Here is a 14,100-nt window from a genome sequence, read left to right as displayed (position 1 = left end):
GTGGAGGAGTCTGAAAACTGTGACCACCAGACTCAAGAACAGCTTCTTCCCAACACCCATCAGGCTTTTGAATGCTATAAAACACAAACTAAATTATGAACTATGTACTAACTCTGGTTGCACTAAGACTTTGGGGCTTTTTTGTAGTAATATTGGGGGTTATTCATTTGCTACTTTTTTGTTTATTTTATGTTATCTACATGAGTAATGTGTTTACAGGCCTGTGATGCTGCTGCAATGAAGAATTTCATTGATCCGTTGTTGTGACAATTAAACATGTGACAATTAAACACTTGATTCTTGAAATGTGGTGAGTGTTGTAAGGCAAATTGAGATTAAAGGGATTGCAATAGAGGGAAATTTGCAAAGGTTCACTAAATTGAGTATGCAGAGGGATAAGACTTCAGGAATTTTCTACAAAAATGAGAGAAAAAACTGACGTGGGGAGAATGTTTACAACAGTGGGAGAGTCTAGGTTCAAAGGGCACAGCCTCAAAGTAAAAGGATGTACCTTTAGAATGGAGATGTAGGAATTTCTTTAGCCAGAGGGTGGTGAACCTGTGGAATCATTGTCACAGATGGATGTGGAGGCCAAGTCATTGAGTATTTTAAAATGGAGATTAATAAATTCTTGATTAATAAGGGTGTGAAAGGTTACGGGGAGAAGGCGAGAATGAGGTTGAGATGGGAAAACAGATCAGCCATAATAGAATGGTGGAGCAGTCTCGATGGACTAATTCTATTCCTATGTCATGGTCTTATGATCTAATTTAAATATATAAAATTGTTACAGAGCTTGACAGATTAGATGTGAAGTTGATGTTTCCTTGGCAGGGAGCCTCGGAGTCACAGCCTCAGAATCGATGAATGACCATTCAGGTTGGATCAAAAAAGGAAATTTCTTCAACAATAATAAAAACAGAAAATACTGGAAACATTCAGCAAGTCAGACAGCATCTGTGGAGAGAGAACCAGGATCAATGTTCATAATTGGAGACTTTTGTGAAATATTTTCACCCTGAGGGTGGTGAATTTTGACAAAAGGGCTGTGGAAGCTCCTACGCAAGTGAATTAACACAATTGTATTTTTAGATATTAAATAAATCAATCGATTATGGGGTTGGTGCAGGAAAGCCATAACCTTAATAACAGAGCAGATGGGCTGAATAGCCTACGTGCGTGTGCGTGTTTGATGCCTCCTGAGTATCATGGTAGAGGATAATGGGAAACGCATTGAAGCCTACAGTTGGCCCAGGTAACTGGCCCACAAGTACAAGTCAATTAACAGGTGCCATGTGGATGCCATTATAGGTCTTTGTGCAGTGGAGATGGGGGCAGGGAATTGTGAGTTGAGAGCATAGAATGGTTGACAGTGAGCTTCCTTGCCAACCAGCACTGGGTGTGGGGACATGAGGAGACTCCAGGCAAACAAGGGAGTTAGCGGCTCTGAACCACAAGCAGTGTGGGTGGCAACTGTATTGTGAGCAGGGGTGGCAGGTATGCCAATGTCTGTTGCGGGGATATGGTGGGTGGGTCAGGCATCACTCTGCATGGAGAGAGGAGGATTAATACAACCATCCAAGCAAACACCAGCAGGGCCCAGCCCAATGCAAGACGACTCACACAGAACCACCTCTCTGCCCATGGCACTCACGGCAAAGGGAGGGGGGGCAACCGGGGAGGGGGCTCGCTTGCATTGGCCACGCTCCAGGATGCCGTGAGGCCGGCAGCATTTTCTGGGGCAGCAGAATTCAGAGGGGCCGAATGGCTTACTTCTACACCTCGGCATCCTCCCCTCCCCTCCCAAAATCTATGTTGAACGCAACAAAAAAAATCCCCTGCCTCCACACCCCAGCAACGAGGGTAAATGTTTGAAGACACTGTTCCCTTCCAAATATCCCGGCAGGCCGATTCATTAAAGGTCGGAGTCCTCCCGTAATCCCGGAGAGAGGGAGGAGGAAGAGGGGAGCTGGCCAACCTCTCTATTTCTCTCTCCGTGCACACACACTCTTTCTCTCCCGGCGCCCCCTCCCCCCTCTCAGGGCCCCTTCTGATTGAAGAGGCTGAGCGCGGAGTGAGCCAGCGGCTGCGAGAGAGACGCCAGGATCCAGCCAGCTATCCAGCTATCCAGCTGCAGTCGGGCCCTACCGCGGAGGGCCGCCGGCCAATGCTCCTTCCCAGCCCCGTGCGGGCGGCGGGGATACACTCGTACGCCATGGACGCGGCCACCTACCTTCACCTCAGTGAGTCTGCCTTGCTTATCTTTGATTTAAAAACAAAAAAATAGCGTTGTTGGGGGAGGGAGGGTTGGCGTGGACCCCTCCTCCCGCTTCTGTCGGGCTTGTAGTGGTATGTGGAGAATGCATGCAGCCCCGGCTCTGTGTGTGTGAGTGAGTGACTGTGTGTGAGGATGTGTGTGTCTATGATTAACTATGTGACTGTGTAGGTGACTGTGAGAGAGGCAGACTGTGTGTATGACTATGTGACTGTGTGGGTGAGACTGTGACCAGTCTGTGTGTGTGTGCACAGTCGCTCCCCCCCCCGGGGGACAGTCACAGGCGGGGCATTGCTGCCAGGTCACACACAACTGACACCTGAACTCCCGGCCGGTCGACCTGCCTGCCTGCCTCCCCCCAACACCTTCACTAGACGTCCCACGCTGCTCAGCACAGCCCTCCACCCCGGCGTTGATACCGCTCAGCTCTGTCGGGGAGAGGAGAAGGTGGCGAGGTAGCAGGGGTAAGGGCAGGTGATGAATGCTCCTCACGGGGCTGCGAAGGGGTTAAACAGTCCCACGCTCGTCCCTGACTGGAGGAAGAGAGACAGTGGGGAGCCGGAGCACACAGGCAGACCCGGGGCAGGGAGGGTGAATTGAGGCCGCCTGGCAGTGACTGGTCGGTGATCTAGTCTCAGCACTCTACCCCCCATCCCCTGCCCCCCATCCCCTGCCCATCGCCCTCCTGCCCTCCCTGCCCAGGCGAACATGGGAGCCTCTCTCTCCCTCCCCCCCTCTATTTATTTATAGGAATCTCTCCCAGCCAAACTGGGTGACAGAAATAAACTGGTTAGCTCTGCAGCAATGCTGGGGAAGGAGGAGGGGGTAGCTGTGCAGTTGGGATGGAGATTGTAATTTAGGACAGAGTGGAGAGAGAGAAGGACAGGAGAGGGCAAGAGTTGATGTGAATAAGAGAATGGAAGGGAGGAGGAATCAGGGGAAGGAGTGGAACCAGACAGCCCTGAGGTTGACCTTGTTTCACCTGAGGCTGTTCGCAGACAGCTCACACAGTGGGTGGGGGGGTGGGGGGGGAATGATGATATCCCTGGCCTGGGTTTCTCATCAGTAGGAGCAGGAGGCCAGTCAGCCCCATAGGCTGATCTAGTTACCTCCACTGTGTAACCTCCAACCCCGGCCCTGCAGAAGGCCCGCAGACTCAGTTTTAAGGTGTCCATCAGCCCCTGCCAGAGGGTTCAGATCGACACCTCCCTTCCTTGTCACCAGTGTCAACGATACGGGCAGACTCTGCAACCTGCAGAGGAGACAGTCTCTCACCACCCACCCTCAACATGCACTGACATTATTAAAAAAGCACCTCAATTAAATCGTCCAGTGATCTAAACTCAAGGCGACTCAGCGGTGGCACAGCTGGTAAGGCTACTGCCTCATAACTCCAGCAACCCAGGTTCAATCCTGACCTCGGGTGATATCTGTGTGGAGTTTACACATGACCTCGTGGGTTTCCTCCGGGTGCTCTGGTTTCATTTCACATCCCAATGACGTGCAGCTTGGCGGGTGAATTGGCAGCTGTAATTTCCCCCTGACACCTGAACTCCCTGCTGGCCTTCGTTCCATTCCCTGCTCTCTCCCTCACCACCCCCCATCTGCTCTACAGACCCCCGGCATCATTAAGGGCCTGTCCCACTTGAACGACCTAATCCGCGAGTTCTGGCGAGTTTGCCCTCGACTCGTACTCGCAGCATGGTTGACACGAGGTCGTAGGAGGTCTTCATAACTCTCCTTCATGCTCGAGAGTGGTCTCCGCGTACGCGAGGCCTCAGCTAGGTCGCGGCGTTTTCTTCAATATGTTAAAAAATGCCCGCAAGTAAAAAAAGGTCGCCATGGGAGAGAGTTGTTGGGAATGTGGGGCGAATGAGAAATGAGATTAATGTGGGATGTGTGTAAATGGGTGGTCGATGTTCGGCGTAGGCTCGGGTGTCGAAGAGTCTTTTTCCGTGCTGCATCTCTGTGATTCGAGAAGCCAGGTCTGTGAGGCTTTCCCTCTCCTCGCCCTCGACAACGTGGGCAGGGGTCTATGATTCGGCAGTATCTAAAGATCAAACGTGACTTGATGCTGTTCACACAACCGCGCCCCTTGTTCTCCTCGGATGCTCCCCATCTGAACCACCTCCGTCTGCCACCCACTGTTAGCCATTTACTCGATGGCCCCAGACAGCAAGTTTTAGTGAGGATCACAGGTAGAAGCCTTGCTCTATTTGTCAGTGCAGAATCTCAGTGCTCTAATGAGAGTGGGCTACACTGTTGAACAAGCTCACTTTGAGCTGGGATGTTAATCAGGGCTCTTGTCCTTTCTCTTGTGCTGTATTTGAAACCCACCCCCCCAAGCCAGGCAGTTGGGGCCAATGTTAATCCTGGACAATTGCAATTAATGTGCCTATCATCTGCCTGCTCAGTGTGGACAGGTGACTTTTTGTTTTACTCATTCAAGGGATCTGGGCTGAGCCAGCAATTAACTCACATCTATCAATTTCCTTGAGAAACTGGTGATGAGCTGCTTTTCTGTGTGGCTCTACCCACGATGCTATGAGGAAGAGAGTTCCATGATTGTGACAGTGGTGATGAAGGAACAACGCAATATTTCCCAGTCAGGGTGGTGGGTGGCTTGGAGGGCAAATTCCAGGTGGTATTTCCGCCCTTGTTTGGCTTTGGAAGGTGCTGACTGGATAGTCTTTTTGACTTGCCGTGGTGCATGCTGTAGATGGTACAAACTGCTGCCACTGCATTGGTGATGGTTGTACGTAGAAACATAAAAAACATTTAAAAAAAAAATAGGTGCAGGAGTAGGCCATTCGGCCCTTCGAGTCAGCACCGCCATTCAATATGATCATGGCTGATCATCTAAAATCAGTACCACCCCTCCCCCCGTTCCTGCTTTTTCCCCATATCCCTTGATTCCTTTAGCTCTAAGAGTGAAATCTAACTCCCTCTTAAAAGCATCCAGTGAATTGGCCTCCACTGCCCTCTGTGGCAGAGAATGCAGTGTATTTATCAAGCAGGCAGCTGTTTGATCTCGAGCTTCTTGAGTGTTGTTGAAGCCGCTCCCATCCAGGCGAGGGGAGAGTATTCCATCATACTCCAGTCTTGAACCTTGTGAATGGTGGGCAGATCCGAGAAGTCAGGAGGTGAGTTATCCGCCACAGGATTCCTGCTCTTGTAGCCACACTGTGTATTTGGCCATTCCAAGTCAACTTTTGGTCAATAGTCCATCACCAAAACTCCACAGTGATCACACTTCCAAGAGCACTTTCAGGGCTTTCAAGGTCACTCGTAAGCTATAAGCATGCTCTTTCCACGGAGCAGGAATAATAAAAGTGCAATTTAGAACTTTTTTTCACAACAACATCTCAAAGTAATTTTTCTTTACAAAAGGCAAAACTTTTCTGGTCTGTAATCACTTCTACAATAATCAACATCTGCAATGTTAAAATTATTTTGTTCTAGACAAGGACAACATATTGTAGAAACAAAGAGCTGCAGTTGCTGGATTATACCATATATAGACACAAAGTGTTGGAGTAACTCGGTGGGTCAGGCAACGTCTCTGGAGAAAAAGGATGGGTCGAGACCCTTCTTCAGCCTGAAGGAGGGTCCCGACTCGAAACAACATGTATTGCCCATCCCCATTAGCCCTGGACAAGAGGAAAATTAAAACTCAAATGCTGAAAATATCAAATAAAAACAGCAAGTGATGGAAATGCGCAACAGATCAGGCAGCAGCTATGTAGAGAGAACCAGTGTGAATGCATCAGACAGATGGCACTCCACCGGAATTGGGCTCTTCTATCTGAAACAACCACTGGTTCTATTTCCACAGGAGCTACCTGGTGCACTAAAGTGTGTCCAACAATTTCTGTATTTGGACCTTGACAAGGTGGCGGTGAACTGCCTGGTTGAAAGTGCTCCCTCGGTGCTATTGGGGAGAGACTCCAGGGTTCACACCCCATGACCATGGGGACCGGCAATAGATTTCTGATGAAGGGTCTCGACCCGAAGTGTCACCTGTTCTTCTGCAGTTGTATCGGGCTCTGGTGAGACCACATCTGGAGTATTGTGTACAGTTTTGGTCTCCTAATTCTCTCTTCAGCTTAAACCAGCATCTGCAGTTCCTTCTCACACAATGAGACCCAACAAGATGACTTTGCAGCTAGTACCACTCGGGTGGGGGAGGGACGGAGAAAGAGAGGGGATGTTAAAGAAATCGATATTCATACTCAATCGGGGAAATTAGTTGATAACTGTCTTTAAATTGATATTTTGTTCATCTTTAAATGTAAGTCATGGATTCATGTATCACGGGAACAAATAAGCAAAGGCAAGATGGTAAATATAAACTAAAAATTAACTTAAGAAAATGAAACTTGTAGAGATGAACTTTGCCCTTCACTTTACAAAGATTAACCTCGGGGATTATGCAGTAAATGCCAGTCAAATACTCTGCAACCTTGGGATTATATTGTTCATGTTCAAATCCGATAGGTAAGTCTTCATTTGTTCAATATTATAATTAATTCAAAGATATAGCGTGGAAACAGGCCCTTCGGCCCCTCGAGTCCGTGCCGGCCATCGATCACCCGTTCACACTGGTTCTATGTTATCCCACTTTCTCATCCGTTCCCTACACACTAGGGGGCAATTTACAGAGGGCCAATTAACCTACAAACCTGCACGTCTTTGGGATGTGGGAGGAAACCGGAGCACCCGGAGGAAACCCACGCGGTTACAGGGAGAACGTGCAAACTCCACACAGACAGCACCCGAGACCAGGATCGAACCTTGGTCTCCGACGCTGTGGGGCATTAATTGTAATGCTAATACTTGGGCCTCCGCTAACACGCTGGGATGATTACCCATTATTACTGATTATTAATCCATTGTATTATTGATTATATATGTTGCGTCGGATCCCCTTTATCTGTACATTGTGAACGGCTTGCTTGCACTTACCGGATGGCATGCAACAAAAGCTTTTCCCTGTACCTCGCTATAGGTGGCACTAGCAAACTAAATCTATCTATTTACATGTACCTGTTTGTTGTTTCTTTAACCGGCCTGTTAAGGTGCAGCAACTGAGAATGTCATTGTTCTGATGTCGCTGCACGTGACAACTAAACACTCTTGTCTTCATTCTACACTTGAAATCACCACAATGACATTTAAACGGCATTTGGACAGGTACACGTGTAGGAAGGAACTGCAGATGCTGGTTTAAACCAATAGACACAAAGTGCTGGAGTAACTCAGCGAGTCAGGCAGCATCTCTGGAGGGAAGGAATGGGTGACTTTTCGGGTCCAGACCCTTCTTCAGACTGAAGGTCTGGTTAATTGGCTTGGTATAAGTGTAAATTGTCCCTCGTGTGTGTGTGTAGGATAGTGTTAATGTGCGGGGATCGCTGACCGGTGCGGACTCGGTGGGCCGAAGGACCTGTTTCCTCGCTGTATCTCTAAACTGAACCCTGTCCGGCTAGCAGGGCTATGTAGGGCCGAGTGCCGGGACACGGCGACATCTGGCTCTGTTCTCCACAAAGCCAATCGCGTATCGAGCAGCGCCGCAGATCAATGGGCCTCTGGTGCTTGGAGTTGGTCCACAGACACAGAGGAAATTGGATGTTACTCCGGCTTTTTGTGTCTATCAGCGACTTGGAGAGTGGGCTGGACAATGAGTGACACAGCTCCCCTGATCTACGCTATTCACATGCACCTATGGGCCTGTCCCACTGAGGTGACTCTTTAGGCAACTGTCAGGGACTGGTTTTACTAGCATTCACCTACAACATCTCGCGACAGCCTGCGACAGCCTCTAACAGCAAATATTGTTGCCACTGTCGCTTGTAGTCGCCCAGAAGATCGCCTAAGTGGTTCAGGCCCTTCAGGCTGCACCTCGATGCATCCTGGAGGACAACCAGTGGCTGCTGGAAGTAGGTACCAAGCACCTAGAACAATGAGATATGTGTCAGGCTGTCTGTCACAACATACAGCCCCGATAACCCATTATTTCCTTCAGTTAACCCTTCTTCAGACTGATGTCAGGGGAGTGGGTGGGACAGAGATAGAATGTAGTCGGAGACAGTCAGACTAGTGGGAGAACTGGGAAGGGGATGGAGAAAGAGGGAAAGCAAGGGCTATTTGAAGACTTCTGCCTTCTCTAACTTCAAATAGCTCTTGCTTTCCCTCTCTCACCATCTTCCCCTTCCCAGCTCTCCCACCAGTCTTACTATCTCTGACTACATCCTATCTTTGTCCGGCCCACTCCCCTGACATCAGTTTGAAGCAGGGCCTCGGCCCGAAATGTCACCCATTCCTTCACTCCAGAGATGCTGCCCGTCCCGCTGAGTTACTCCAGCATTTTGGGTCTACCTTCGATTTAAATCAGGTCTTTCCTAAACAAGTAATGGGGCCTGTATGGATGAGCAGTGTAATAATTAATTGAGACTTTAACCTTCATGTCTATAGGTTGGAAAGTGCCATCAGAATAAATTCATGGAGTGCAGTAATGTTTCTAAGAGCTATACATTATGGATCTAACCAGGGAATGGGGTGTGCTGGATTTGGTAATGGGCAATGTTTCAGATTAAATAAATTGCCCCAGAGTAAAAGATGCCCAAGGAAGTGGTGATCACAGCATGATCGAATTTTACATTTATTTTGAGAGAGGAAAAACTTGGATTAGAAGCAAATGTAATAAAAGGGACTATAATGAAATGAGACAATTGGCATCAATGGATCAGGTGAATGGATTGGCTGTGAAAAGAGAGGCAGTCACTGTTTCATTTTGAACATCCTTCACCTGGTGAAAGGTTTAGTACAGAGATACATCGTGGAAACGGGCCCTTAGGTCCACTGAGTCTACACTGACCATCGATCACCCGTACACTAGTTCTATGTTATTCCACTTTAGCATCCTACACACTAGGGGGAATTTACAGGAGCCAATTAACCTACAAACTTGTACGTCTTTGGAGTGTGGGAGGAAACCGAAGCATCCGTAGAAAACCTATGTGGTTAATAGGGAGAACGTACAAACTCCATACAGACAGTACCCAGAGTCAGGATCGAACCCAGGACTCTGGCGCTGTGAGGCAGCTGCTCTACCGCTGTGCCACTGTTCCGCGTTGTGTCTCGGACCTAAAATATTAACCCTCTTTCTCCTTCCACTGATGCTGCCTGACCTACTGAGTGATGCCAGCATTTTTGTTTTCGCTCCACGTTTTCGGCATCCGCACTAGTGTTTTGCTTTTCAACGGACAAACAAAGCAGGTAAAACAGTCGGCAATCTGTGACAGACGTTTAAGGAGATAAGAAGGTAGACAAAAATGCTGGAGAAACTCAGCTTGTGAGGCAGCATCTATAGAGCGAAGGAAAGAGGCAACGTTTCGGGTCGAAACCCTTCTTCAGACTGATGTGAGGGTGGGGGGTGGGGGGGGGGCGGGAGGAAGAAAGGAAGAGGTGGAGCCAGAGGGCTAGAGGGAGAGCTGAGAAGGGGAGGAGAAAGTAAGGAATATCTGAAATTAGAGAAGTCAATGTTCATACCGCTGGGGTGCCAACTGCCCAAGCGAAATATGAGGTGCTGCTCCTCCAATTTCTGGTGTTCCTCACTCTGGCCATGGGGGGGGCTCAGGACTGAAAGGTCGGATTTGGAATGGGAGGGGGAGTTGAAGTGCTGAGCCACCGGGAGATCAGGTTGGTTATTGCGAACCAAGCGGAGGTGTTGGGCGAAGCGATGGCCAAGCCTATGCTTGGTCTCACCGATGTAGAGCAGCTGACACCTAGAGCAGCGGATGCAATAGATGAGGTTGGAGGAGGTGCAGGTGAATCTCTGCCGCACCTGGAAAGACTTCTTGGGTCCTTGAATGGAGTCAAGGGGGGAGGTAAGGCGACAAGTGTAGCATATCTAAGCATTGAGATAATTTGTGATTCCTAGTAAAAAAAATCACAAATTATCTCCTTGTTTGGGGTTGGAAGTGGTGTGAACAAACCAGGGCTAACCAAGGAAGTTAAGGAGGTGTTAGGTTGAAGGTATTAGAAGTTAATGGTACACCAAAAGACTGGGAAGAAATAAATTCAGAATCCTGTGAAGGAGGACTAAAACATCAAGAAGTAGAAGGTAAACTACGAGGGCAAACTGGTAGGAAATATAAGCAACTAACAATAAAAGCCAGGAGGACATAAAGGTTTCCTGGATAGAGTGGATGTGGAGAGGATATTTCCACTCAGGGGAGTTTAGGACCAGAGGGCATAGGTTCAGAATAAAAGGACATACCTTTACAGAGGAGATGAGGAATTTCTTTATTGAGAGGGTGGTGGATCTGTGGAGGCAGTCAATGGATTTTTATAAGGTGAACATTGACAGATTCTTGATTCTTACATGTGTCAGGGGTTATGTGGAGAAGGCAGGAGAATGAGGATGCGAGGGAAAGTTAGATCAGCCAGAATTGAATGGGGGACAAGCCTTGATGGGCCGAATGGCCTAATTCAGAACCTATGAATTCCAGATGTTGAAACCTGGAGCAAAAAGCAAACCATGAAGAACTCAATACAGAATCTGTGGAGGCAGAGGAATGGTTGAGACACTGCATCAGGACAATAAAATCAAAGATGGCGATGTGAATACTGGCCCCTTGGGGATGAAGTTTCGGGAAATAGTTAAGAGGAACAAGGAAATGGGAGACAAAATAATCAGTTACTTTGCATTATTCTTCATGAGGTAAATACTATGACTATCCCATTAATACTAAACACTATGGGGAGGAATAACGACCATCACCATCACTGGATATTTAAGATGAGGCAAACTAATGGGGCTGAAGGCTGAAATGTCTCCTGACTCCATAGCTTGCACCCTTGCATCCCAACAGAAGTGACAACTGATTCAGTGGATGCAGACTTTAGAGATACGGCACGTAATCAGGCCCTTTAGCTCTGTCCTAGGAACAATTCACAATGTTTACAAAAGCCAATTATAACCTATAAACCAATATGTCTTTGGAGTGTGGGAGGAAACCCACACAGTCACAGGGAGAATGAGCAAACTCCGTACAGACAGCACCTGTAGTCAGGATCGAACCCGAATCTCTGATGCTGTTAGGCAGCAACTCTACCAATGTGCCGCTCTTAATGATCCTTCCGCAAGTGATGTTTTGGGTCAGGACCCTTATAATATTTAATAATAGTGCTTATAATGTGTCAAAAATTCCTTAAATTCCAGAGAACTACTAGATCGGAAAACTCTGCCAGTGTTATGCCTGAATCCAAAATGGATGGGAAGCAAAAATTGGGATAAAAACTGCTGGAGGAACTCAGTGGGGTCAGGCAACATTTATGGAGAGAAATGAACAGATGATGTTTTGGCTTGGGACCTTTTTTCAGACCCATGAAGAAGGCTTCCGACTCGAAACGCCACCCATTCCTTTTCTCCAGAGATGCTGCCTGGCTGCCTGAGTTGCTGCAACATTTTGTGTCTATCTTCAGTATAAACCAGCATCTGCAATTCCTTCCTACACTAAAGCAGAATATGGTGGAGACACGTGGCAGGTGAGGTAGCATCTGCGGAGAGAGAAACCAAAGTAATGTTTCAAGTGGATAACTTTTCGTCAAAGTGGGAGGACATAGATCCAATATCTTTTGAGTTATAGAGAAGGGGAGCGAAGAGAGGGGATATCTATGATGGGTTGGAGACCAGGAAAGACTGAAGTTCGAATGCTGGTGGTGAACGCAAAGAGAAGATGTGGAGGTTGTATTAATCGTGGCTGATCTATCTGAAGGAGATGAATGAGGACAGAAATAAATGTAACAACTCATGAGAAAACCGGGAACAGAAACGGAAAGTTTCCATTTGCCCTGCCCCCTATCAGAGGCAGCACAGCTTCATTGAATCGTACAGCATGGAAACGGGTCCTTCGGCCCAACTTGTCCATTGCCTACCTGAGCTAATCCCATTCCCCTGCTTTAGCCCATATCACTCTAAACCTCCACTATCCATTTAAACAGACATCCATTCACCACCCAGAGATTGCAGACAAAAGTCGAGCTAAGGATACAATCCACACCCGGGAAATTTCAAAGACCCCATTGCCTACTCTGGGAGTTGTGAAGCAGAGAGGTTGTTGTGGTGCAGAAGGTGTACGGTTAATATGGACAGAGCGGGATGACGCAAGCCGTAAACTGCCAATGAGCATATCCTCTCTGATGTTAGTTTGTGGGCTAATGGTGGTTGGGACATAAGGAGTCTTGACTGCAATCAAAACCAAATAAATAATGTATAGATGAGCCCCTCAGAGATCAGGCGGACAGCTCTGCGGGTGGTGCCCAGCAGCGTTGGTGCTATACCTCTGTAATTAAAGGCAATGATCTCAACAACATAATTCTCTAACGTGCCCACTGTGTGCAATTGAATTACTTTAATGAACTTCTAACAGTCCCTCTCTTCCCGTCAGAGAGCCCAAATCCCACATGATCCATAAAGAGAGGCATACGTGGCAATATATCAGGTCGCTGCAGCGTGCTTGCTGCAGATGAACACTGGGCTAATGCAGCCCTGTATCACTGCAGGGAGCTGGGGAAGTTGCATTCCAGGCAGTATTTTGGGAGTTGAGTGAAGAGCAACACTGGCAGTGTATCTGGTTGAAAAACTCATCACCATGAGTGGAGACGCAAGAAAATTACTGAGCATGGTATTGGTTTATTATAGTCACGTGTACCAAGATACGGTGAAAAATGTTCCTTTACGTACTGTCCAGTCAAATTATGTCATCCATAATAAGTGCATTAAGGTCGTGCAAAAGAGAAAAAGAAACAGAATGCAAAATGCAGTAGAAAGGAACTGCAGGTGCTGGTATATACTGAAGATAGATACAAAATGCTGGAGATACTCAAAGGGACAGGCAGCATCTCTGGAGGAAATGGATGGGTGATGTTTTGGGTGGGGTCCTTTCTTCAGACAACTAGACCATCCGTGGTGGGAGAGTAGTTGGCTGGTCTCTCTGGACAATTTACCAAAGCCAATTAGACCTACAAACGTGCATGTCTATGGAGTGTGGGAGAAAAACAGAACACCCGGAGAAAGCTCACATAATCACAGGGAGTACGTACAAACTCCGTGTAGACAGCACCCATGGCCTCTGGTGCTGTAATGGGCCTGTCCCACTTAGGCGATTTTTTTAGGCAACTACAGGCGACTAGTTTGTCGCCACATGGTCGCCGGGAGTAGTCTCCTCAGTCGTGCAAAAAGTCGTAGCGTCTTTCTGGTCACCGATACATTTTCAGGATGTTGAAACATTTTCGGCGACAGTGGATTTGACACCAATGAGCGTGGCTTGACTTCTCCTGACGTAGGTGCTGTGGTAGGTTGTCGCCAGGATGACGTGAGTTGTCGCCGGTTTTCCGGATACCTGCTACTACTATGACAGTCACCGGCAGTTGCCTAAAAAATTGACAAGTGGGACAGGCCCATAAGTCAGCAATTCTTCCGCTGTGCCACTGTGCTGTTCTATGGTGCATTTCTATTTTGCATCTATAGAAAATGGTAAGAGTTATCGGAGAGATGCCGAATTTAAAGTAGAGGCGTTGGTATACTTTCTTGGCTGCAGTGTCAATGTAGTTGGATTTGGACAGACTACTGTGGATATTTACACGAGGCAACTTCAAGCTTTCAAGCATCTCCATTTCAGCACCATTTATAGATATGGGCATGTGCTTCACCCTCCTTCCTAAAGACGATAACTAGCTTCTTCATGTTGCTGACATTGAGAGAGCGGTTGTTGTCTTAACACCGTGTTACGGAGCTCTCTATCTCCTTCCTTGACTCCATC

The 14,100-nt window shown here is 47.7% G+C and overlaps 1 protein-coding gene across 2 annotated transcripts in view; it reads left to right on the top strand.

The window, feature by feature from the left end:
• Positions 1-1,847: 1,847 nt before the first annotated feature.
• LOC116977687 (retinoic acid receptor RXR-gamma-A-like) overlaps positions 1,848-14,100 on the top strand; it is a 143,769-nt gene continuing 131,516 nt past the window's right edge. The window contains exon 1 of one of the 2 annotated variants that reach the window (XM_033028360.1): positions 1,848-2,243. In XM_033028360.1, coding sequence (XP_032884251.1) covers positions 2,168-2,243 — 76 coding nt within the window. In that variant the 5' untranslated portion in view covers positions 1,848-2,167. The remainder of the gene's footprint in view (positions 2,244-14,100) is intronic. The other variant, XM_033028361.1, reaches the window with a different exon arrangement.

Source organism: Amblyraja radiata, chromosome 10 (genome assembly GCF_010909765.2).
Source record: "Amblyraja radiata isolate CabotCenter1 chromosome 10, sAmbRad1.1.pri, whole genome shotgun sequence".
Taxonomy (NCBI): domain Eukaryota; kingdom Metazoa; phylum Chordata; class Chondrichthyes; order Rajiformes; family Rajidae; genus Amblyraja; species Amblyraja radiata.
The sequence above is the reverse complement of the archived record's forward strand: the minus strand, read 5'-3'. Positions and strand labels throughout refer to the sequence as shown.